The sequence below is a fragment of the Mastigoproctus giganteus genome, chromosome 8, assembly GCF_048544385.1.
Source record: "Mastigoproctus giganteus isolate SK-2022 chromosome 8, ASM4854438v1, whole genome shotgun sequence".
Lineage (NCBI taxonomy): Eukaryota > Metazoa > Arthropoda > Arachnida > Uropygi > Thelyphonidae > Mastigoproctus > Mastigoproctus giganteus.
This window is the reverse complement of record NC_143582.1, coordinates 75,021,061-75,048,548: the sequence shown is the minus strand read 5'-3', so window position 1 is coordinate 75,048,548 and position 27,488 is coordinate 75,021,061. Positions and strand designations below refer to the sequence as shown.

The 27,488-nt window shown below is 36.2% G+C and overlaps 1 protein-coding gene across 1 annotated transcript in view; it reads left to right on the top strand.

Moving 5' to 3' along the window:
* The window catches only part of LOC150081645 (uncharacterized), a 981,095-nt gene that overhangs the window by 862,569 nt on the left and 91,038 nt on the right, over positions 1–27,488 (top strand). The window contains exon 49 of the mRNA XM_090380575.1: positions 5,446–5,607. Within this exon, the coding sequence (XP_090236701.1) occupies positions 5,446–5,607 (162 nt within the window). The remainder of the gene's footprint in view (positions 1–5,445; positions 5,608–27,488) is intronic.

Here is a 27,488-nt window from a genome sequence, read left to right as displayed (position 1 = left end):
CCTTCCATGTGCAACAGTATCAAAAGCCTTTCTAAGATCCAAGTATATAATATCAAAGTTATTCCCTGCATCCAGTTCTTTTGTGACTGCATCATAGTATCCAATCAAATTGGTCAGACAAGGCTTCCCCTTAACAAAACCATGCTGTGTCCGAGCTATAACTGAAGTCTTGTCTAGATGATCCTGCAGTGCTTCTTTAACCAGTGCCTCCATTAATTTTCCGGGAACAGAAGTTAAACTCACAGGTCTATAATTACTTGTGTCAGTCTTTGATCCTCCTTTGTGAATTGGGGTCACATTTGCACATCTCCAGTCTATGCGTACCTCCCCTGAGTCCAAGGAAGCCTATGATAGATATAAGTTCCTTTGCTGCCTCCTTTAATATAACTGGATAGATCCCATCCACCCCAGGTGTCTTTCTTGTGTTTATCTTCAACAATTTCTCCTCCATTTTACTCTCAGTTATTACAAGATTATCTAGCTTACTGCCAGAGTTGAATATACCTCTAGCATTCCCCTCGCTGAATAACTCCTCATGTGTGAATGTCGATGCAAAATATTCATTTAGTTTGTTAGCTACCTGAGCAGGATCATCAACAGTTGACCCATCGATATCAAGTGGACCAATCTGATTCATCCCCTTCCTTTTAGAGTTTACATAAGTAAAGAACTCTTTGCTGTTTTTCTTTGCATCCCTCGCCAAAGATTTCTCGTAATCTGCTTTCACCTGCCTAACCTCCTTTGTAACTTGGTTACAGATCAACTTTTATCTATCATAGGCTTCTGTGTCACGTGTTAATTTATATGTATCCCATGCATTTTTCTTCTCTGCCATATGTCTCATTAATTCATCTGACATCCATTTAGGCCTAAACCTTGAACTATTTTCAATTCTCTTGGAATCTTAATTTCGGATAAAATTTTTTCCTTCAATGAACAGACTAAAATTTGTTGCGACTAAATTGAAACTTTTCTTCCAAAGGAATTTTGATACTTCCAAGAACGTCATGTATTAAATTTTCCAAACTGCAAATATTTTCAGGAATCTCTATTTGATCATTTTCCTCTTTTACCATAATTATTTTCTTTTTTATCAATGATTGGAGTTTCAGTAGAGCTATCGACAATTTTTGATTAATTTTTTTTTTGCTCTTTTCATATCTTTCCTTTATTAATTGTGAAGCCTTTAACTTATTATAATTGCTTCTTTTCTTTTATATCAGAATTTTTAAGTGCTGCTTCATACTCTTCAGTATCTTTTCTTGGCTAAGGTAAAGAAAGCCTGCATGAGAAGCATGCAAAAGTTCAATGAAATTTACCGGTAAAAGTACTTTGCCGTAATGGCATTTGTATTGTTGCTTGCTCGGTAAACACACGGTGGATGTTATCAGTCTGGAGTAGAAGTTGAATCCCATGGGAGCTTGAAGCCCTCCCCGTTCAATGAAATTTACCGGTAAAAGTACTTTGCCGTAATGGCATTTGTATTGTTGCTTGCTCGGTAAACACACGGTGGATGTTATCAGTCTGGAGTAGAAGTTGAATCCCACGGGAGCTTGAAGCCCTCCCAAAGTGGAGGGGGGTAACCTGACCTTTTTTCTTTAGAATCACTAATTGAATTAACTAATTGAATCGCAAACAGAGTCATATTGGAAGTTCTGGCAGCGTAAAAAATGTTTGTAACATAGTTTCACCGGTAAACTTTTTCAAAGTTTTCCGTGCTTCTTGTGTGGGCTTCCTTTGCCTTTTTTTTTTTCTTAATAAACAATTTATCCACTAGTCCACCAGTGATTCTAAAGAAAAAAGGTCAGGTTACCCCCCTCCACTTCAGGAGGGTTTCAATCTCCCGTGGGATTCAACTTCTACACCCACTGTATGTTTACTGAGCGAGCAACAATACAAATGCCGTTACGGAAAAGTACTTTTACCAGTAAATTTCATCAAACTTTTGCGTGCTTCTTGTGCAGGCTTTCTTTACCTTTGCCCTTTTCTTTTCTTCTCAGTCTTTCTGATACAATCTTTCCCTTTTCTATTGCTGTCATTATTAACAACATTGCTAACAATCTGCCCAATCATTTAAATTTATTCAAACTTCCTACTCCAACAAGTGGTGGTTTATTCCTACGAAGGCAGATTTCTGTACATCTATTCTACAATCACCTTTTTTCAATTTAAATTTATGTCATCCTTGTGTTTATTGGCTGAGAAATGAAGTTTATTGTTGAAGTTATGAAGTAAAGATGCTATCAGCATTTAGTTCCTTCAATTCTTTTAAAGTCTCTTAAGCACTTCGGTTAGGTTTATACACAGTTGTCTGTTTTACAGATGTAGCAGTTCACAAAATTCCAGTTATACTTGATATGAAAAAAAAAAAAAAGATGGTTTTTTATCCATAGCTAATCTTGTTATTCGCCTCTGCTCTTTCTCTCCAAAAAACTGAATACTGGTGAATTCTTTTTCGTGAATACATCAGTATTCATGATTTTCATGTTTTTCCCCTGTATCGACCATTAAAAAAGTTCCTGTATATCATTGATATAATCCCCATAGACTGTCCTATAAGCCTGCCTTCACTATACAGAGAACTATATGTAAGACTGCACAATTACCCAAATGTAATATTATATATTAACTGTTGTTGTTTGTTTGTTGTTTGGTTTTTAGGAGCATTAGCAACTAAGGCCATATTGCTCCGGGAGATGCGGTGGTCATTTCCTGACCTTTCCGCATCTTCCGTATTTGGTGGTGACGGGCTCGAACCCCGGTCTAATCAAGAAGCGTGTGCTACACACCGCTGCTCCTTCCCACCTGGCTACGGAGGCGCATATATTAACTACCTCAATGACATGGTATAGTTGCCTTCTATACCATGTCATAGAAATAAGCAAAGGAAAAATGACCTTTCTGACAAACAACTTCTGTTGACTTGCATAACTTGAAAGGATGTTTCTATTCAACTCTTAAAAGATATTTAACACTTTGGATTTAAGCATAAGCATTTAAGCATAAATGCTTTGTAATGAAAAGACATGTTGGAAATCTATAAAATCAGTATTTCTTGTCTTTCTGAATGCACAAGCATAACATCTGCCCTGCTACAATGATATGTGGAGCTGTTCTGGCTTATCCTAGCTGTTTCTGCTCTTCAATTAATATCAGCACATTCTTGATAGCCCGAGGCACTGGAAAAGTCAGCATGACTTGCTGTGGGTTCAGACTTTCCAGTTCAACCTGACTATCCATTGAATAGCTGTTGTGGAGAAATTATGCTTGTCTATGTTACTGCATTACCATGTAAATTTGTTTGGGCCAATATCTCGACAATTTCTATACTGTAAGTCAAAGAGCATATGTTATTATTTCTAAATATGCCTAAATATATCTCTCTATGCTGTGTAATTTATTTATAAATTATTGTATATCATATGCTATGTTAACTTTTCAGATTAGAAGGTATGCCCTCTAGTTGGTCGGCTGTTTAGAGTATGAACAAAGTGCAGTTCAACCTTGATTAAACAGAAATTTAAAAAAAAAAAAATGTCTCCATTTGAATGTTGGAATTTTCAGTAAAATACAAGTAGAGCCTTAATTTTGCCCATTGTAATGTTTCTTTTTCCACAACTCACACACACACACACACACACACACACACACACACACACACACACACACACACACACACACACACACACACACACACACACCTAAGAGATTCCAAATCTGTTAGAAACAAGCAGTAATGAAACCTTTCTAAAGCTAATTTTTTAATATACTTTCATAAAGGGACTAAGACAAATAGGACACATGAACAAAAGCAGTAGGCATTACAGTAAAGTTCTACAACTTTATTGTATTATTTTATTATTGGACATTATGTCCAATAATAAAATAATAAAATCAAACGAAACATGATTGCGGCATATGATTAATAAAATAAAATAATTTAAAGCAATCTTAAAACCGACTTTCCTTCCTTAAGTGGACAAGATTTTTGACAGTATGTCAAAAATCTTGATCACATGAAGTAAGTGTGTGTGTGTATCAGAAATTTGAAATATATATGGAGATTATTTGATATCTTGGCTCATTCATGTAAATGACAATGGATCATAAATAAGATATGGACGACGAACATTAATAGAATTTTCATGTAATTTAATTTCCAGAGTTTCTGCGATTAATAATTTTGTGTAGTTACGTTGAATACAAAGTATTTTTGCTTCATTAAATAAAAAAAGAGTGGTTTTCGTTAATGGTATGAAACTAATTCCGATGCACCTGCTCAAGATGCATGAACTGAGGACTTATGTTGTTTCACTCTCAGATCCATAGTATAAGGAGTGCAGCTTTCAGTTACTGCAAGAAATGTTGTTAATCTGTGTCAAAAATGAAGAAAAGATAGAATGATTGTTTAATACAGTATGTAATTTCTGTATGGGTCTTGCCACAATTTTAAATTCTGTATCTTTAAAAAGCCTGTTGAGTTGTTTGTGCCATTATGCAATGTATGGAATAAAAATAAAGTATTTCTTGGTGTTACTGTTATTAATTGGTGTAGTTTCTTGTGGCCTGTTTTTTGCTTGGGTTTTTGTTTGGTTAATATCTGTATTTCAGAGTTTAAAGATAACTCAGAAGTTGAATATTTATAAGCATTAAGAAATTGGTTAAAAATAATTGACCTTTTGTAATAATTGTCCATTAACAAAAACCACTCTTTTTTATTTAATGAAGCAAAAATACTTTGTATTCAATGTAACTACACAAAATTATTAATAACAGAAACTCTGGAAATTAAATTACATGAAAATGTTATTAATGTTCACTGTCCATATCTTATTTCTGATTCATGGTCATTTACATGCATGCACCAAGACATCAAATAATCTCCATATATATTTCAAATTTCCAATATGCACACTTCGTGTTACTTCAATCCTGTGATCAAGATGTACTGTCGAAAAGCTCGTCTGCTTAAGGAAAGAAAGTCAGTTTTAAAATTGCTTTAAATTATTTTATTTTATTCATCATACACCGTAATTATTTTTTGTTTGATTTTATTATTTTATTATTGTACATATGTCTTCTTTCACTCAGGGTTGTGCGGTGGTGGTTTTATGTATTTTGGGCCTGAATCGGGGAACTTCAACTAACGATTCCAAATGCTTTGAATCATTGGTATGTCTTTGGGTGAGAGAAGGTGTTAGAAGAAGTTTTAAATTCATTTAAATGCAAGGGAGTGTCACACTGAAGTGTTTTACACAAAATATTGAGGTAAGTTGCTCTAAATTTTTATAGCTTAATTATATTCATATTTTTTCAAGGAGAATTGACTCTTTCAAGCAGACTGACTAGCTTTTATATTTATCACACATAGTATTTGTTTCTTTTTTAATTAAAGGTTGAAAGTGTAAACCTACAAACTGATATTCACTTTTGATTATTTTTCAGAACGCTGCTCACCTGGAAAGTACTATGATGAAAATGTTGGAGTCTGTAGACCCTGTGGATATGGATTCTTTCAACCACTTGAAGGTGCCTTTAGCTGCTTCTCATGTGGAGCCGGTCTCACAACACATAGCAATCAAGCAGTGTCTTTGCAAGAATGTAGAGGTTAGATTGTTTGCTTACCTAATTATTCTTATTTATGACATTAATATCCTATAAAAATAGTTTAAATTAGTATTGATTAGAATTTTAGATCTTAAGACTAAATTTGAAATCCTTGTACTACTGTTACACTGGTTTTTAAAAGTTAAGCAATAAATCAAACTTTATCAGTAACTTCTTAATTAGTTAAAGTAAATAAATAAATTCATGATCTGTATAAATTTATATGTACAAATTCTTGTAATGAAAAGGCAACACTACTCTGTTTTCAAAGTCTTTATTTTCACTATATTAGTATTAGTTGTGCCAAATTATGCAAGGAAGCAAGCTGCAAACTTATACAGCACCAGCAAAAAAAATCAAAAAACACCCACTTCACCACCTCATTTATCCATTCCCTTCTAATAGTTTGTCTAATTCTTCCTTAAATTTATTCAAACTATGTGCTTCCCCAACACTTGATGGAAATTTCTTTTGACAATTTCTCTCTGGCTGAAAACAATTCTTGTACATCTATCTAGCAACCATCCTTTTTTTCCCCCAATTTAAATTTATGCCCTGTTATTTGCCATCACCCATCAGCACTTAGTTTATTCAATCCATTGAACAATCCACTCGGGTTTCCTTGAAGGTGCTTAGTTTACATCCAGACATGCAGAGCTGAAGATTTTCTTGATAAGAGGCACCCTTTTGAGTCCCTAACTAATGTTGCTCTTCTCTGTATTCATTCCAAAATAATCACATACTTCCTAAAATGAGAGTTCTAGATCTATATGCAGGATGTAACCTAACATAGTTGATTATCCCATTCTCTTATACAACAGAATAATCACCTCCTTATCTCTGCTATCAAAATTACTATAAGGTAAATATCAACAGATCTGTGATGCTCAATGAATTCTACAGTTGTGCACTAATATATATAAAAAATAAGATATTGTATCTCAATGCTCTTTTTATAGAATACTTCAGCACACCAAACTCCTGAATTCAGCCGACCATAAAATTATTTAATGACTTCTTTCCTCCAAGGATGCACGAATGGCTCAACACATCCACAATCGATAGCTAAGAACCCCCATCCCGACCACCAGTGCATCAGACCACCACCATAACCCTGGGTGACAGAAGGCATCATGTCTAATATTAAAATCAATAAAAGGATTGTAGAGTGTAATAGTTAATTAAATTTGTTAAAAATTTTAATTAGTTAAAATAATTTTGAAACAAATTTGAATAACTTCTTTCCTAAAGCAGACTGGGGCTTTTCAACGGTATGTTTTGATCGCAGGATAGAAGTAACGTGAGTTAAATGAGTGAAACTTTAATATAGAGATTATTATTATTATTAGCCATATGGTGCAAGGAAGCCTGAGGCTTATGCTGTGCCAGACAAAAAAAAAATTCCCAAGTTACCCTGAGAGAGAGAGAGAGAGAGAGAGAGAGAGAGAGAAGTAGAAAGGAATCACCAAGAAAGAGAAGAATGATGATATCCAGCTCAGGATCCTGGGTGTGCCAAGCCCATACTCGTCAGATGTGAGCCCTTGGAGATTATTCGGTATCTTGGTGCATGCATGAAAATGACCATGAATCAGATATGAGATATGGGATACGTACATTAATTGAATTTTCGTGCATTTTGATTTCCAGAGTTTCGACTATTAATAATTTAGTGTAGTTATGGTGTATACTTAGTATTTTGGACTCATTAAATAAAAAAGTGTGGTTTTCATTGAAGGCATGAAAAGCTAATTCAGAGGCACCTGCCCTGGAAGCTCAAACTGAGGTCAAGTGTTGTTTCATTCTCACATCCATTGTATATTGTGTCAATCCTTGATAGGTTGCGTCATATTCACTACATGAGATATTATATACTTGATCATTTATCTGCTTCGAAAATGATGATATGATTGAATGATTATTTATTTTGGCATGTAGTTTACCTTCGGGTCGAGAGACAGTTTTAAATTCTGTATCCCTGTAAAGCCTGTTTAGCTGTTAATGCCATCGTTCAATGTAGGGGATAAAAATAAAGTATTTTTTGGTGTTATTGCTATTGATTAGTGTGTAATTTATTTTTAGTCTGTGTTTTAATTTGGTTAATGGAGTAAAGAGGATAACCTCTATTTAAAAATCTGTCAGTAAGTGTCTGGACTTCGGTGATTATTGATGATTCCAACGTGGAGTATTTATATGCATTCAGAAATTGGTTAAAAATAACAGATTGTTTGTACGTGAATGGATGACAGCTGTTGTAGTGAAGAAACATGCCCGTGTTTGTTGGTTTTCAAATAAATATTGAATTGGATACTGTTCATGTAACAGGTATGTATAAAGTTTAAGAAATTAAGCAATTTTGTTTCAACATTCTCTAACGTAAAACTCAGTCTGGGGTGGATTTTGTTGAATGAATGTAAAATATCATTAATAGTACTATTATCAATAATACAGAGAACGTTGTCTAGGTATCTCCCATAATATCTAATTTGGAGTAAAAAAGGGTGTCAGATACATGTGCTCAATAGTTTAAAAGTAAATTTCCAATCTCAGACCACTGAGATTTAAGCCCATGAGCAACCTAAAAATTTGTTTATATACTTTATCACGAAATGTAATAAAATTTTCTTCTATCAGGAGTCTAATCAAGTGAAAAACCTCTTTAATGGGCATCTTGGTATAGTTAATAGGTATAGTGTTATTGCTTAACATATCCTAACTTTGTCTAAAGTATATTCAACGTTTACATTTGTGTATAAGAATGTGACATCTAGGGAGAACAGCTTATCATTGTTATGTAGATTACAGTCCTTCAGGTTATTATATAATGTATCATAATTCTTAATCCAAATTTAATCGACTGTCTAAAAGGTTTGATAATATTGTATAGGTGGATGGCTAGTGATGAAAAAGTGGAATTTTTGTAGGAAAAAATAGGAAAATGGGAAATCCTGTTTTGTGAAGCATTACTTGACCAAAAAGAGTGGGAATATTAAAACTTATGGTTTTCAAGTCTTTTAGCTGGGACATAGTGATAAAATCATTTTTTCAATAAGTAGTTAAAGTTTTATTGTATTGATTGATCAAGTTTGTAAACAAGGAAGGGTTTACTTCAAGATATGTAGAAGTGTCTGAGATAATAGAGTTTAACTTATTGATGTAATCTGATTTATCGAGAATTACTACTTTATCCCCCTATCAGCTTTTTGAATCACAATATCATTGTTCTCTGTGGGTCATATCTCTATGGATATCATATAAGGCCTTACTTTTGTGTGTACTTTATTTTGGTAGCCTCTAGACGTTTTAAGTTGTTAATCACCTGATTTACCTGCTGTACAATAATGTCTTTTTGGTTAATATTTCCTTGTCCAAATTCAATATCAATTACACATTACAATTTATTTGGGTAAAAAATGAGGTGGTAGGTTATAGTTTAATCCCTTAGAATGAAGTGAAATCTGATCCAGTGACAACTTAGTGAAGACAAGTTAGTTACTTGTTGATATGCAGTTGCATTATCAGTTTGAAGGGGAGTAGTGGATGAGCTAGTGTGAGCCTGGTCGGGACTATCCAATAATACATCGAAATTGTATGTTACAAAATAATTTAGGGCTAAAGCCTCGGGTTACGTAGCAAGTTAACTGACGTGCAAGTTAGTGCAATTGCTTAATTTCTGTATGTAGCTGACTACTTAAGTAGTTTATTAGCTATATGGTGCAAGGAAGCCGAGGCTTATGCTGCACCAGCCAAAAAAAAAAAAAAATTCCCAAGTTACTCTGAGAGAGAGAGAGAGAAAAGTAGAAGGGAATAACCAAAAAAGAGAAGAATGATGATATCCAGCTCAGGACCCTGGGTATGCCAAGCCCAGGGTCCTGAGCTGGATATCATTACCAGATGTGAGCCCCTGGGGTTATAAATTGGCATCATTAAATATGTGTGTGTTGGCTACGTACAGAAATGATGCAATTGCACTAACTTGTATGTCAGTTAACTTCTTACATAACCTGAGGCTTTAGCCCTAAACTATTCTGCAATCTAAATTACTCCACACCGTCAGGCATTTCTCATATTGTGGAGTTATACTTCGCCACTGGGTTGTCATCATTTCAACACCAGGATACCTGCCCCCTCACTGTTGAGGATCCAATAAGCTCGGAAACAGTGCCGTATGGGCGATGGTATCCGCTGAGAATAAGTAACAATATTCTTCTCCTATTCTCCTATGGTGAAGCGTTACTTATTCAAGGTAGTGCAATATCATGGCAACTCATTGTGAAGGTATTCACAATATGAGATATATTTAATGATGCCAATTTATAACTACTTAAGTAGTTGGCTATGTACAGAAATGATGCAATTGCACTAAATTGTATGTTACTTCATTATAAATGTCATTAGGGTGTGTAGTGAATCTTGCTTGAACATGGTGAGATGTATGCGATAATGCATTCAAGTTATTAATATGATGGTTTCTAATTTTGCCAGCTAAAGCTTCACAGCATACATTAATAGTAGTCTTCAATGATAACCAATTGTTAGGGCGTAAAAATTTTTTTAGCTTAACCTGAGAAAGATATCTCTGTTAAATAGAATACCCAGATTTCAAAGCTAATTTAATAATATTATGAGACGTATTAGTAGCCAATTTTATTATACCAGGAATTTTGTGATTAAAATTAACTTTGGCGAATTTCTGAATTATATTTTTATGAAGACAGTATTTCAAAAATAATATATGGTGTTTTTAGGCTGAATATTTTAATGTAATTTTTAGGTAATTTTGCACCAAGATACCTAAAATAACTCTCATGACTGCTAAATTTAAGTGGGTATAATAGAAGTGGTGCCGAAGTCAAAGAAATGGTCAAGAGAATATTAAATGTCAACTTAAGGCAAATATCAACAGAACTGTGACTCTCAATAAATTCTACTACCTCAATGCTCTATTATAGAATGCTTCATCATGCCCAACTCCTGAATTTCACTGAACATAAAATTATTTAATGATTTCTCCAGCATTGGATTAAGAAAGAAATAGGCCCCGGGCCATATTTAAATTTGAGGCCCCTTTAATATGTATATATATGTATATTATGCACATACATATAAATACAAATACTATATATTTGTATTTATTGTAGTATATAATTTATATACTACAATAAATATAATTATTTATACTAAATATTTATATTTATATTGTGAATAATAATTCCTTGACTAAGAGGTCAAAAATTTGTTTTTTGACTTGGAAAATAAAGTAATAATAAAAACAATTTTAATAGAAACTTTTAACTTATTTATTGTACAATAAAAAGATATAAGAATAAAATTTAAACACTTAACAAGTTACGTTTAAGAATGTTTTTATATTACACATTTAAAATAATAATAATAAGTTTCTTCTTATTATTATTATTAATTTTTATCACTACTTTAGAATATATTTACACATAGAAAATGAGACGTCTCTTTGCATAAGGCCCCCTGCCATGGCTGGTTTGGCTGTAGCTTTAATGCGACCCTGGAATTTTCTCCTCCAAAGAATGGCTTGACATGTCCACGATCGATAGATAAGGATCCCCAACCTGACCACCAACTCATCAAATCACTGCCTAACCCTAGGCGACAGAAGGCATTATGTCTGATAATAAAATAAGAAAGGATTGCAGAGTGTAATAGTTAAAAAAATGTACTTCAAAAAAAACACTGGATTTCCCATCCACCCTATTGTTTCCTACAAAAATTTTTGCTTTTGAATCACTAGCCACTTACCTATACAATATTATCAAACTCTTTACACATTCAATGAAATTTTGGTATTAAGAATTACAATACATTATTTAATAACCTCAAGGATTGTAATTTACATAACAATGATAACCTGTTCTCCCTAGATGTCACATCCTTATACATAAATATAAACATTGAATATACTTTAGACGTAGTGTGGGATAGTTTATGCAATAACCCTATACCTATTAACCATACAAAACTGTCCATTAAAGAGATTTTTCACTTGATTAGACTCCTGATAGAAGCAAATTTTATTACATTTTGTAATAAAATATAAACGTGATAAAGTATATAAACAAATTTTTAGGTTGCTCATGGGCTTAAATCTCAGTGGCCTCATATCAGAAATTTACCTTTTCGCTATTGAGCGCATATATAAAAAAGTATATAAACAAATTTTTAAGTTGCTCATGGGCTTAAATCTCAGTGGCCTCATATCAGAAATTTACCTTTCCACTATTGAGCGCATGTATTTGACACCTTTTTCACTCCAAATTAGATATTATGGGAGATACCTAGACGACGTTCTCTGTATCACTGCTTTAGAATATATTTACACATAGAAAATGAGACGTCTCTTTGCATAAGGCCCCCTGCCATGGCTGGTTTGGCCGTAGCTTTAATGCGACCCTGGAATTTTCTCCTCCAAAGAATGGCTTGACATGTCCACGATCGATAGATAAAGACCTGTCAAGGTCCTTATCTATCGATCGTGGTATTTATGATATTTTATGATATTTTTACATGATATTTATGATATTTTACATTCATTCAACAATATCCATCCCAGACTGAGTTTTACATTAGAAGCAAAGAATGTTCAAACAAAATCACTTAATTTCTTAAACTTTACACTTACACATTACATGAACAGTATCCAATTCAGTATTTATTTTTAACCAATTTCTGAGTGCATCTAAATACTCTACGTTGGAATCATTGATAATCACTAAAGTCCAGACACTTACTGACAGATTCTTAAATAGAGGTTATTCTCTTTACACCATTAACCAAATTAAAACATAGGCTAAAAATAAATTACAGGGGAAAACACTAATCAATAGCAATAACACCAAAAAATACTTTATTTCCATCCCCTACATTGAATCATGGCTTGAACAGCTAAACAGGCTTTTCAGGGATACATTAAAATTGTCTCTAGACCCTTACATAAATTGTAAGTCAAAATAAATAATCGTTCAGTCATGTTGTCATGTTCAAAGCAGATAAATGATCTAGTATATAATATCTCATAATGAATGTGATGCAACCTATCAAGGATCGACACGATGTACAATGGATATGAGAATGAAACAACACTTGGCCTTCATTCATGCTTCTAGGGCAGGTGCGTTTGAATTAGCTTTTCATGCCTTCAATGAAAACCACACTTTTTTATTTAACGAGTCCAAAATACTTAGTATACAGCATAACTACACTAAATTATCAATAGCTGAAACTCTGGAAATCAAAATGCACGAAAATTTGATTAATGTACATTGTCCATATCTCATATCTGATTCGTGGTCATTTTCGTGCATGTGCCAAGATACTGAATAAGCTCTATATTAAAGTTTCACTCATTTACTCGCGTTACTTCTATCCTGTGACCAAAACATACCATCGAAAAGCCCCATTCCGCTTTAGGAAGGAAGTTATTCAAATTTGTTTCAAAATTATTTTAACTAATTAAAATTTTTAGCAAATTTAATTAACTACTACACTCTACAACCCTTTTATTGATTTTATTATTAGACATGATGCCTTCTGTCACCTAGGGTTATGTGCAGTGTTGACTCATGACTCTGATGTATGGGGGTGTTGCTTCTTAAAGTTACATTTAATTGCTTTTTAATTGGTTATAAGACATATAGATAGATAGTAATAATAATAAGCAAGTTAAAAATACTACAAAACATTAACTGGACACTTACCATTAACAGACTTGGGTAATCTTGGAATTTTATTTAAAAATAAAATCCATTCTTTGGTTTTTATATGTTGAAAATAGATTAATAACTTTTTCATTCACGTTTTGTGCTCTGTTGAAATTGACACTGCTCACTCCACAGTTCCTTTGCCTTGTTTTGTCACCTCTAAAAAATGCATATTGGCAGCCTGCCAACTAGGCATTGACTCAACTACTGGGACCAAAATGTGGAACTGTATAGCGCACAGTTCCGCTTACAGTTGAACTTCAAAATTGAAAATGATTTCGTGTTTTTATTCGTTTATGATTGATATTATTATTGGAAAAAGAGGATGAGTATACTATATGCAGGACCTGTTAATAAAAATATCCACTGCATTGCATTGTTCTTCACAAAATTTCATATAACTCCATTGACTGTATATTAAGATTTATAAAGCTGGGAGTGCTGCACAGTGCCTACCAACAAGCCACCCCTGATTGTGTGGTGGTTTGACGTATTGGCGGTCGTGTTGGGGGGGGGGGGTCCTTAGCTATCGATCATGGATGTGTTCGAGCCACTTGGATGAGAGAAGTCATTAAATAATTTTATGTTCGGCATGCTGAAGCATTCTACAAAAGAGCATTAAGGTACAGTCTTATTTTTTATACAAAATTACTATATCTCATTTATAAAAGACCCTGTGAGCTGACCTAGCAGCCTGTCTGCACTATTCAGAGAACTTCATGTATGACTGCACAGTTACCCACAGGTCTTTTTCATTCAGTACCTTCAGTGTGGTACCACACAGTTGCCATATTATTCTGAAATTACTGCTACTCATATGCAGTACTTTGCAATTGTCAATGTTACTCTTCAGTCAACACTTCTCATCCCATCTGCCTAATTTTTCTGTATCTTGTTGCAGTATAATACACAGACTGCTGTGCTGTCATTAATCACTTTGTCAACAAATCATGTCTAAACTTAGACATTAAGCCTGATATGCCTTCATCAATGTCATTTATAAATATTGACAACAATGATGGGCCCTACAATGAAAACCCCCAGGGGACTCCACTTATAACATTAGTCCCAGAAGACTATTACCCAATGAAACCACTCTCTGTCTTGTCCTACTCAACCATCCCTTTAGCCATAGCATTTCCACTAATGCTGCACTGCTCCAGTTTAAACAGCAGTCTTTTATCACAACAATATCAGAAACTTTTCTAAACCTGAGTACATGATATCAAATAATTTTTTTGCATCCATTTACTTTGTTACTGCTATATATAATATTCATAGTATTCAGTAGTTATATATGCTCATAGTATTCAGTAGTTATATATACTCATAGTATTCAGTAGTTATATATACTCATAGTATTCAGTAGTTACATATGCTCATAGTATCCAATCAGAATGTTCAGACAATATCAATATCACTCCTTAATAAATCCATGTTTGATTGCAATATAACTGCATTCCTGTCAAGATGGTCCTACATTACTTCTTTAACAACTGACTCCATTATTTTCCCTGGAACAGAAGTCAAGGTCTGCAAATACTCACTTCACTCCCCTCCCACACTTCTCTTTGTAAATTGGGAAGACATTCACACATCTACACATCCCTAGTGCATAGTGAGTGAGCTCCCCTGAATCCAAGGATGCTTTCATAATTACAGTTGAAGATTCTAGCTGCCCAGATACCTTATTTACTTTTAACTTCAACAATTTCTCTTCCAGTTTCCTTTCAGTTATCAAAAATCATTTAGCTCCTTGTTAGAATTTGATACACTTCTTTTATTTCCATCACACATGCAAATGTAGATCCAGAATATCTATTCAGTTTCAAAAACCTGAACAGGATCATCAACAATTGTACAGTCATATCTAGCAGACCAATATGATTCATCCCTTTCCTTCTAACATAATTAAAGAACACTTTGCTACTTTTCTTTGCATTCTTTGACAGAGAGCTCTTGTAATCTGCCTTAGCGTGCATAACCCCTTTTGTGACTTCATTTCAGAGTAGTTTATATTTACTGTATCTCCTAATAATTCATATACATCCCATGTATTTGTCTTCTTTGTCACTAGTCTGATTAGTTCATCTGACCTCCATTTAGGTCTAAACCACGAACAGATCTGTTTGTTAGTATGAAAAGCCTAATAGCTTCTATGATAACTTCCCTAACGTTCCCCTTTTAGCATTTGCTATTGGCAACATGATCAGTTAATGTCTGTAGTCACCTTTATGAAAGCAAAAGCCCATTTCTTTACTCTTGATGGTAGTTATATCTCTAAGTAAATCCCACATTTATACACTGTGATCACTGCTACCTAGTGGGTCTTTTATCTGTAGATTTTTAATGCATTAAGAATTGTTGCTGATAACCAGATCAAGAATATGCTTCCTCTTGTTGCCTCTCTATCATGCTGCTTTAGAAAACTGTCATCCAGTAAATCTACAAAAGTCTTGTTAGTGTGTGAATGACCAGCCCCAGATCACTATTTCCAGTCAATATCTTGAAATTTAAAATCCTCCATTATAAGACATTCTGATTTATTGGCTCAGTGTATAGTTGTTTATTATACTTATCAGTCATTTAGCCTGTAACACACTCCTCTCATTTTTGTTTTCCCAGTGCTTACATCACATTAAACTGACTCAATATTGCACTGGACAGTGACATCAGTTGGATGTACCATCTTAGATTCTGTGTGCTTTTTGAAAGAAAAAAGAATACAAAATACAAAAAAAACTTACTACAATGTTTAAATCTTATTTTTAACATTTACAACATCAACCTCAAAATTGGTTTTGCCTTAGCACATATTGATCATCACAGAAACAGAGAACTCCTTATCGCTGTTTTACTTTCAGTTTGGGTAGTTGACCCCAGATGTAGTCACCTAGATTGTGGGTAAGCAATGATAAGTTTTGTATATTATCCTTTTCTATACTAAATTTTGTACGATATATTAGCCTATGTGTTTTCTATAGATTTATTGAAGTATATTTCTTAATATGATTATCTTAGCATGATTATCTTACTATATTCTTCTCTGTATTATTATAAAAATACTATATATATATATATATATAGGTCTAATGGGTATGCAGAGAAGGGGGGATTTGTTTATACCTTGTCATAGTGGTTCCTAAACTTTTATCACTCAAGTTACACTTGTAGTCAACTTTTATCACGTGGATCCATACTTTTATCACTCGAATCACACCATATTCACAACACATTTAAAGAGTGATTACCTTGAACTGAATGGAGTGTCTCCTAATTTTGCTGATAAGTCATGGCACACCAAAGTGAGAACTAGTGCAGTCTGCTTTCTCAATGACTGACTTGTCACTAATATATACTGCTCTGCAAACAGATGTGTCACTGCCTCTCTGCAAATTTTTGTGTTTTTGAATAATATTTGCATTTTTTACAGACATATTTTGGACTTCTTTTCATAACACTTGAAGATTACTGTGAATTTAAGAGTATGAGTATGAGTCTTAAAATCAGGAATATTCACTATTGTCATATAGCCTGTGATGGCAGCTCCATGAAAGAGGTGCAATTAGAAGATAAAACTAAGCAGATAAATCGTAAGGTGTGATTTCCAGATGGCTACACCTTAGAACCGCTGTGTTGCCTGATGTACAAGAGTGAACTCTGACGAGTTTGGACTGAGAGCTTGACGGGCCCCTCATATTCATCGAGGGCATCTACCCTACACCTCAAGGTCTCATAGATGCCCATTAGAACACTGAATTGATGCCTAATTTCTAGACACACTCTCTGCATCTAGAACACACAAAGACAAAGACCCTCCTTGGCTAGATTATGTTCTGTTCCAGAGAGTTCAGCAAACATTTCACAAGTTGCACATTTTTGGTGAAGAGGAGTGCTGTGACACTGATCTAACTGACATTTTTCACAGTAAGAGCTTTGTAGATGATTAAGTTAGCTAGCTTAAAAATACAAGATTCAACAACAGCTCTCCTTGAATAAGATGCATGACCAGATAACTGTGAACTTTGGAGACTGGAGATAGGAATATAAATTGAAAAATACACTATTCAATAGCAGAAACCCTTCAGTGTAATGCATGCCCAGATAATTGTGAATGTCAGAGACAGGAAGTAAGAATGAAAACAGATTTTACTACAAAAGCAGATAATAATGAAGATATATATATATATAGGACAAAACATATGGAGATGGAAGCAATTTATAGCTACAACAAGGAATCCAACATTAAAAGTTGGAGACTCTCTTAAAAAAAAACTCGTCATCCCAACGTATAAGATCCAACAAGCAATACAAGACTAAAATAACAAACTAAGAAAACAGAATTTTAAAATTATCAGAGGCCAAAAATTATAAGAAAAATAACTTAATACGGTATTACTGCAAATACAGACAACTGAAAGAAGAAGAAACAAATCCAGCTCATTACCGGAAACGGCTTATCAAAATTGTACAGAAAGTAATGCTGAAACCATGATGAGAGAAGAAAAGAAAAACAGAAAATTAAATAAAGAACAGATGAATCTGAAAGAAATCAACCAAGAAACAATAGAAACAAATGATCACATCAGCAAGAAATCCAGGCAATACTTAAAAAGAGATTAGGTCTGTTGGCTAGCAGAAAGATTGAAAAGCAACTAGCAGAAATGACTGAGAAGACTTTTAATGAATGGACTGAAGCTATGTTTGAAATACTTCTAAATAAAAATAAAATTAATACCAGAAAAAATATTAGCAGGATGCAACACAATAATCAAGAAAATTAAGGAAATCATAAAAACCAGTCAAACTATGACAATGAAGAACTGAGGAAAATCAGTATAAGTAGAAATAACTTAAAAACAGTAATCAGGAGCCTTCAAATAAGGCACTTATAGGCTCAAATAATTCCCCCTATCCATGATTAAAATCTGTAGTGCTTAAAGCATTGACCTACTTGTACATGTTATCCAGAAAGTACTGACGGTAAGGCAACTTCCTGAAGGTGTGAAAAAAATACTATATGAAATTGATCCTCAAAATCAAGCACCCTAAATGCTGAAGGATTTCAGAATGATTACTACAAAAAATCTTTGAAAAAACAATCATGGACACCATTAATCAACACTGCTTTAGACATGCACCAAAATATCCACACTCTGTAATCATACAGATGTCAACCATTACAAATCCAACAGGTCCTAAATAGCAAGTAGCATCTAGATATCATTTTTTTTTTTTTAGATATCACACTTTGCCTTCCTTTCTGTTCCTGCTATCAAAATTATAATGACTATTACTTTCCTATAAGGAGAAGAAAGAACCTCTCAGTTGTAAGAAGTATTCTTCAGAAAAGACAAGTTACAGTAATGAATGGAAACATGAGTGCTGCATATAAAGCAATACATGGTTCTGCAAGGAGCAGGTGTTTCTCATTTGTGATTTGTTTACAGTTAGCAATAGACCTTTTCTTACCATAAAACATAAGAATCTGCAGATAAAAGAACCACTAGGTGGCAGTGATCATAAGTGTGCTGATATGGGATTTACTTAAAGATGTAATTACCATCAGATGTAAAGGGAAGGATTTTTGCTTTCATAAAGGTGATTACAGTGGTCTCAGATGGTTTTTAAATTCTATACAATGGGACCAACCAATGATGTTACCAATGGCAAATTCTAAATGGGAAGCATTCAAGGAAGTAATCTTGGATGCTACTAAGCTTTTTGTCCCAATTAAGAAATATTGTTCAAGGTTTTGGCCTAAATGTATGTCAGATAAACTAATGAGACTCGTGGAAGAGAAGAAAAATGCATGGGATACATATAAATTAATGGGTGACCTTCCTGAAATATAAGCTGGTCTGTAACCAAGTCACAAAGGAGATTAGGCAGGCAAAGGCAGATTATGAGAAATCTTTGGCAAAGGATGCAAAGAAAAACAACAAAGAGTTCTTTACCTATGTAAACTCTAGAAGGAAAGGGATGAATCAGATTGGTCCACTGGATATTGATGGTTCAACTATTGATGATCCTACTCAGGTGGCTAACAAACTAAATGAGTATTTTGCATCTACATTCACCCATGAGGAGTCATTCAGGGAGGGGAATGCCAGAGGTGATTTAAACTCTGGCAGTGAGCTAGATGATTTTGTAATAACTGAGAGGAAAGTGCAGGAGAAATTGTTGAAGATAAACATAAAAAAGGCACCCAGGGTGAATGGGATCTATCCAGTTATATTAAAGGAGGCAGCAAAGGAAGTAACCAAACCCTTAGCCATAATTATAACAGCTTCTTTGGACTCAGGGGAGGTACCCATGGACTGGAGATGTGGAAATGTGACCGCAATTCACAAAGGAGGATCAAAGGGCGACACAAGTAATTATAGACCTGTTAGTTTAACTTCTGTTCCTGGAAAATTAATGGAGGCACTGGTTAAAGAAGCACTGCAGGATCATGTAGACAAGACTTCAGTTATAGCTTGAACACAGCATGGTTTTGTTAAGGGAAAGTCTCCTGACCAATTTGATTGAATACTATGATATGGTCACAAAGGAACTGGTTGCAGGGAATAACTTTGATATTATATATTTGGATCTTAGAAAGGCTTTTGATACTGTTGCACATGGAAGACTGCTGAACAAATTGGAGAAATGTAGCGCAAATTGCTGCTATGGATAAAGGGATGGTTGAGTGGGAGAAGACAGAGAGTGGTAATCACTGCTCATTGTGTATTAATGTTATTAGTGGAGTCCCTCAGGGTTCAGGGTTGGGTCCATTGTTGTTTTCTGTATTTATAAATGATATTGATGAAGGTATATCAAATTTAATGTCCACATTTGCAGACGATACGAAGGTTGGTAGGGTTGTTAAGGACACTAATGACAATACACTGCTGCAACAGGATCTAGAAAAGTTGAGCAGATGGGCTGAGAGGTGGAAAATGAAGTTTAACATTGACAAATGTAAAGTACTACATATGGGAAGCAGTAACCCCAGAGTGAGGTATCAACTCTGTGGTACTACACTGACAGTGGTAGAGAATGAAAAGGACCTGGGGGTAATTGTGCAGGCAGATGTGAAATTTTCCGAACAGTGCAGATAGTCTGCAAGAGTAGCTCATGGTGTTTTGTCAGTGATATACAGGAATTTTTCTAGCAGGGATAAGGAGGTGATTATCCCCTTGTATAAGGCAATGGTTAGGCCACACCTTGAATACTGTATACAGGTCTGGAGGCCTCATTTTAAGAAGGATGTAGAGATGCTGGAACGAGTACAGAGAAGGGCAACAAGATTAGTGAATGGAACAAAGGGGTGCTCTTACGAAGAAAGGCTTAAGTTTTGCAAATTACAATGTCTGGAGACTAGGCACCTGTGAGGTGATCTGATTGAGGTGTATAAAGCCTTTAATGGTTTCAGTATGCTCAATACTGATGGGATTCTTCCTCTTACTCAGAATAATCACCTGAGAGGGGCATAAATTCAAATTGAGGAAAGACAGATGTAAGATAGATGTGCAGAAGTTTGCCTTTAGCCAGCGGGTAGTTGGTTGGTGGAACAGACTTCCATCCTTTGTTGTGGAAGTTGATAGCCTAAATAAATTTAAGGCTGAGCTGGACAGGTATTTGGAACGAACGGAGGGGTGAAATGGGAGCAGTTTTTTTTTTTTTGGCTGATGCTGCATAAGCTTGCTTTCTTGCATCATATGCCTCTACTTCTTCTTCTTCTTCTTTGGTCCTTAGCTGGCAGCTGGGGGAGGCGGTTGGCCACGCAACCAGTATGCTGCTGTAGGTGCCGCAGGGTTTCGGACTTGCTCTGTGATGTTCTTCCATACCTTACGATCCATGGCGTCAGTCCTGGCCTGGTTAAGGTCGAGACGTCGGCTCTTCAAGTCATTTTCCACTTGCTTGGCCCACGTTTTCCTAGGCGCGGTCCGTTGGATGCTCCATTGGGTGGGTCGTTGTCTCCAAAGGAGTGTGGATGGTATTCTGTTCGTGCCCATTCTACATACGTGGCCAAACCATCTAAGCCTTCGCTTCTGGATTTGGTCGGCAATGGTTGGTTGCTGTTGGCATCTGGCACGGATGGTATCATTAGTGATGCGGTCGCGAAGAGAGATGCCCAAGATCTGCCGCAGGCATCGCATTTGGAATACCTCAAGTTTGTTCAAATCTAACTTGAGACAAATCCATGTTTCCGATCCGTAAAGAAGAATGGGCAGGATCAAAGTCCGGAAGAGTCGGATTTTAGTCTTTGTGGAAATGTTGGTCCTCTTCCACAGACACCATTTGAGCGAGGCGAACGCAGTGGCCGCCTGTCCAATTCTGCTGTGGATTTCCATGGTGGATGCAACTTTCTTCTCCTGGACCAGCGACCCAAGGTATTTAAAGTCCTGCACTTGCTCGATCTGGATGCCTTCGAGATAGATGGTGGCTTGCGACCCATCTGTTGTCAGGGCCTTTGTCTTACCAGCATTGATCTTCAAACCGTATGGCCGGGCAATGCGGGCAATGTCGTAGAGGATGTCCGTGGCTTCAGCGTCGTTACCGGCAAGGATAGCACTATCATCAGCAAACATCAGGTCAGTCACATAGTGATCCTTGTCATATTGTATGCCCTGTCTGTTTCTGAATGCTTGCCTCATAATGGCGTCGACCACGATGTTGAAAAGCAACGGGGAGGCTACATCCCCTTGGCGGACTCCAGTTTGGATGGTAAATTCCTCAGATAAATCGTTCTGGATGCGCACCTGGCTGGTTAAACCATTGTATGCAGTTTGGAGGAGTGTGATGACTTTTCGAGGTACATGTTCAACCTCTAGTAGTTTCCATAAGGCAGGCCGGTGGACACAGTCGAAAGCAGACTTAAAGTCAATGAAAACAATGACGGTTCGCTGTCCACACCGGATCCTCTCCTCCATCAGCTGACGAATGGCAAAGATTTGATCACAGCATCCTCGCCCGGGTCTAAATCCTGCCTGTTCTTCTCGACTGGTTTGCTCGCGATGTTTTTGCAGTCTTGACTGGATGATCTTCATAAAGACCTTTCCGATGATGGAAAGGAGGCTGATGCCATGGTAGTTCTTGCAGTCCCGGTTATCACCTTTCTTGTGGATCGGTACGATAATGGCTTTCCTCCATGTTAGCGGAATTTGTTCAGTGCACCAGATGGTTTTGAGGAGTGAGTGTAGTCGGCGAAGCAGTACATCTCCCCCGGCTTTGATCGCTTCTGTGGTGACTTGGTCCACTCCTGGTGCCCTGCCATTCTTCAGGGATTGTATGGCTGCTTTCACCTTTTTCTACTGTAGGCTCAACATCGACCATGGAGACCTCAGGCGGGTCGATCGAGAGTGCTGTTGCTGGCGGTCCCTGAGGTGGGTCGTGATTATACAAAGCTTTGAAGAATTCACTCCACCGTTGCAGGCGTTCGGATGGTGATCGCACGAAGGTCCCATCAGCATTCTTGATGTCACTAGTCAATTTGGTCTTTCCACTCAGACATCTGAGGGTGCGGTATAGAGTGCGGTACTCGTTCCTGGATGCCGCCACTTCAAGATCGTCTGCCACTTGGTTCCAGTATGCTTCTCTTTCTGCTGTCATTCTTTGTCGGACTTCTCGGTTTAGCTGCCGGTACCGTACAAAGTCGACCAACTTTGCCTGTTTCCGTTTGTCCACGAGGTCGAGGCACTCGTCTGATATCCATGGTTGCGTTCGACGTCGGGCAGGTGGACATAGGGGCTTGGCACATTCCAGGATGGCATCAGAGATCTGCTTTTCTTCTTCATTTATATCCTCGGGCACGGCCAGCATCTCGAAGCGGTTGGATAGGGCGATCTGATATGCCTGTTTATTGGCAGCATTCATTAGCTGCCTCCAGTCCAGCTTGGCTGACCGAGATGATCTTTTTGCATGCCGTAATTTGAGATGCACTTTAGCCCGGATGAGGTAGTGATCAGATCCACAATCAGGTCCCCTCATGGCACGAACGTCCATGAGTGATGAGCGAAATTTGGCATTGATCAAAATGTAGTCCAGGATTGCTGAGTCCTTGCCAGATGGATTTCGCCATGTAAGTTGATGTTTTTGAGGGTGCTGGAAATGGCTGTTTCCAATGATCAGGTTGTTAGATGCGGCAAAGGACAACAAACGTAGTCCGTTGTCATTGATCTTCCCATGGCCAAACTTGCCCATTGTTGTTTCCCAACCAGATCTGTCCACGACAATGTGGGCATTAAAGTCCCCTGCGAGGATGATCACTTCTGTCTGTGGAATTGAATCCAGCGTATGTTGGAGCTGGTTGTAGAAGTCATTCTTGGTCGGGTCCAGGCTAGTCTCAGTTGGCGCATAGGCGGAGATAATATGGGTCTTGATGGTGCCCTTGACAGTAAGGACTGCCAGGCGGTCCGATATTGGTTGGAAAGCGATCACACTACTGGTGGCCTGAGCATCGACCATAAAGCCCACTCCTGCTTCTCGTTTCTCACCACCAGAGTAGAATAGCATAACCGCTTCGTTAGGTGCTGGTGGTTGGATGATCATCGTTCCAGACCCGGTGAGCCTTAATTCAGATAATGCCGCGATTGATATCTTGCACCTAAGTAGTTCTTGGGCAATGATTTCCTTTTGTCCAACGTGGTGCCCCGTTTGCCACTACTAATGCTAATATTACTCCAGGAAATGTAGCATCTATTTATAACCAACCTGTCTTCTGCCATTCGACCATCATTTTATCCAGAGTAACTTGTCCTCAGTGCCATGCTGTTTCAGTTTGTATAGCAGTGTTTCATGCCGAACAATGAAAAAAGCATTGCTGAAGTCTGTATATTATATCAAAATTATTTTTTGCATTTAGTTCCTTTGTGACTGTCAAAAGAGCTGATCAGATTGGTCAGACATGATCCCCTTAACATTTCCATATGGTAATTTCCTTTCGACAGTATTCCTGTCAAAATGATCCTGAAATACTTCTTTAGACAGTAACTCCGTTATTTCCCCCCCCCCCCCCCCCCCCGTAAAAGAAGTTAAGCTTACAGGTATGTATTTACTCACTTTGTCCTTTGTCTTCTCTTCCACTTTCTTCACAGTTATCACAAAATAATTTAGTTCTCAGTTATAACTTGGTATATTTCTGGTTTTCCATTTCCTAAACGTATTCATGTGTGAATGTAGAATATGTATATTTAGTTTTTCAGCAATCTGAATGGATTATCAGTAGTTGCACCAGTCACATCAAGTGGTCCAATGTGCTTCATCCCCAGTGTTGAATCCAGAGTGTTTTGCACTGGAGGAAGAATGTAAACTTTGGGGGCTACGTGTAGCATATTTTTTTATTATTATTTAATATTTACAACATATGCATATGTTACAAACAAATCTGTATATTTATATTTATGCATAAATATAAATGTATGCACAGTATGCACATATATATGCATAAATATAAATATACAGATTGTGCATATTTATGAATGTTATAATAAGAGAATAGGAGAAAACAAAATAAGAAACAAAAGGAAATATTTATTATTTAACAGCTAAATACTAATAGTCATGTTCACAAAATCCACATTTCTGACAATAATCACAGTTTAATATGAAAATCAATGATTAAAATTTGCAAACAAAAAAAAAATTATACAAATTATAATCAAATATGCGAGTACTGTATTGTAATAATGTTATTCTTCTATGCATTTTTTTTGCATGTGTATCAATCATTTATTAATTTTTCCATTAACTCATTCGGGCCCTCAGCTTATCTTCATGCAATCTTGCAATATTACAGTACAGATGCATATATAATAAAAAGGTTATAAAATGTATCGTTTATAGGCTGTGACCAAATCATCTTGTTTACAGTATACAAAGGAAGAATTAGCCACAAATTGACTCTTGCTGTCAAAAAATTAAAAAAATGAATGTGAAAACCATAAAGCGAAACTGCTGATGATTGAATTGGTGATTGCAGACTCCCCTGAAAGTCGCAGGACACTTTATAATTACAATTACAATAGCATCTGTCAGGAACCTATTTGCAGCCTGCAATCTTGTTTGCGATATACAAACAAAGAATTAGTCACAACTAGACCATTTTGTGTGAAACACTATCAAGAGATGGTTTGTGTGAAAATAAAAGGAACCTGAAAACCATAAAACAAAAATGTTTACACTTGAAATAGTGGCGTTTAGTTACAATTTGTGCAGCCATAAATATTGCCCATTTAAAAATTTGAAAATTTCGTGTCTTGAATTTTAGTGATTTATTTTCTCCGTCTGCTACCTAACAAGTACCACACTTAGTTGATGTGATTTTTCATGTTGTGTTTATTTCATAATCTGCCTTAGCTTGCCTAACCCTAAATGACTTGATTGCAGATCAGTTTTTACTTACTGTAGGTTTCTGTGCTGTCTGATAATTTATAACCATCCCATGCCTTTCTTCTCATTCACTAGTCTGATCAGTTCGTATGATATCCATTTATGTCTAAACCTTGAACATGATCTCTTAGTTTTCTGTTTTCATTTTTATATGCTATGAATTTTTTTATATATTGTACTATGAAAACCAAACAAAATTAATTTCTTGTTAATTTATAGTGTATAAATTAACAAGAAATTAATTTTTTGTTTGGCTTTTAACAGATGACAGCAGAGCAAAAACATCCATCTTTCTTTAGGCAATTTCCATTCTCACATGACATCTGTGAGACGCCAGTGACAGGTGTCTAAATGCTGTAGAGTTTTCATTTTGTCTGCTAACTGTGAACAGCTGACAAAAATACAGTCATTCACATTGCTTATGCACCAGCTGCATAATTGCTGCACCACCAAATCATAATTGATATATCACCATTTTCAATTCTGTAAAAAAAAAGCTAAATATTAATTTTTTTTTATAATTAAAATAAAAAAGGATATCACAGAAGCTACATGTGCATCTTTATTAAATTGAAGGTGTGGGTTATGAAATATTAAGTATAAGTCATCCCTGTGAAAACAGTCTTTCCTGTTAACAGGCACAGACCACACTGAGAAAAATTCTACCCCATTAGCCCCGCACAGTCCCTCAGGGGGCAAATTGACTGACAAAGCTCTCATTATATACTCCTTTCTACTATGTCTGGGCAAAATTGCAGACACTTTCAAATTTAATTTTAACTTGTGACTTTTTCCTCAACATTGTCCCGTATTATTAAGTAACTCCTAAGCTCTCCTGCTCTTAATATCATTATCATTAGTTCTTAATATCATTATTTAGTATCATTATCATTAGTTCCTAATATCATTATTTAACAAGGTCACAACAGTATCACCATTTGAGCTCTTAGAGGGTGATAGCTGCTCTGTAACATCCTCATCAACTTTTGCGCCAGCAGACATTCCCTGATCGTATTCTTTTTTATAAACTATATTTCCCATTTCCCTTACAATTGAGTCACCAACAATAGCTACATCCTGTAGGACCAGTACATTCTGCCATGTAGACACACTGGCATCCTGCGATGCCAGTGTCGTACGATGTATGAGTGTAGTGTAGCGTTCAGCATTGTGCTGGGCGGCTGAGTGCTTGATGATTAGCATTAGTAGAGGCATATGATGCAAGAAAGCAAACTTATGCAGCATCAGCCAAAGAAAAAAAAAAACCCCACTCCCATTTCATCTCTCCATTCGTTTGAAATACCTGTCCAGCTGAGCCTTAAATTTATTTAGGCTATCAACTTCCACAACAAGGGATGGAAGTCTGTTCCACCAACCAACTACCCACTGGCTAAAGGCAAATTTCCGCACATCTATCCTACATCTGTCTTTCCTCAATTTATGCCCTCTCAGGTGATTATTCTGAGCAAGTTATTTGGTTTTTAGGAGCATTAGCAACTAAGGCCATATTGCTCCGGGGATATGCAGTGGTCATTCCCTGACTTTTCCACATCCTCTGTATTAGGTGGTCATGGGCTCGAACCCTGGTCTTATCAAGAAGTGTGTGCTACACACTGCCACTCCTGCCCACAGAGGTGCCATTCTGAGCAAGAGGAAGAATCCCATCAGCATTGAGCATGCTCAAACCATTCAAGGCTTTATACACCTCTATCAGATCACCTCGCCAGTGCCTAGTCTCCAGGCACTGTAATTTGCAAAACTGAAGCCTTTCTTTGT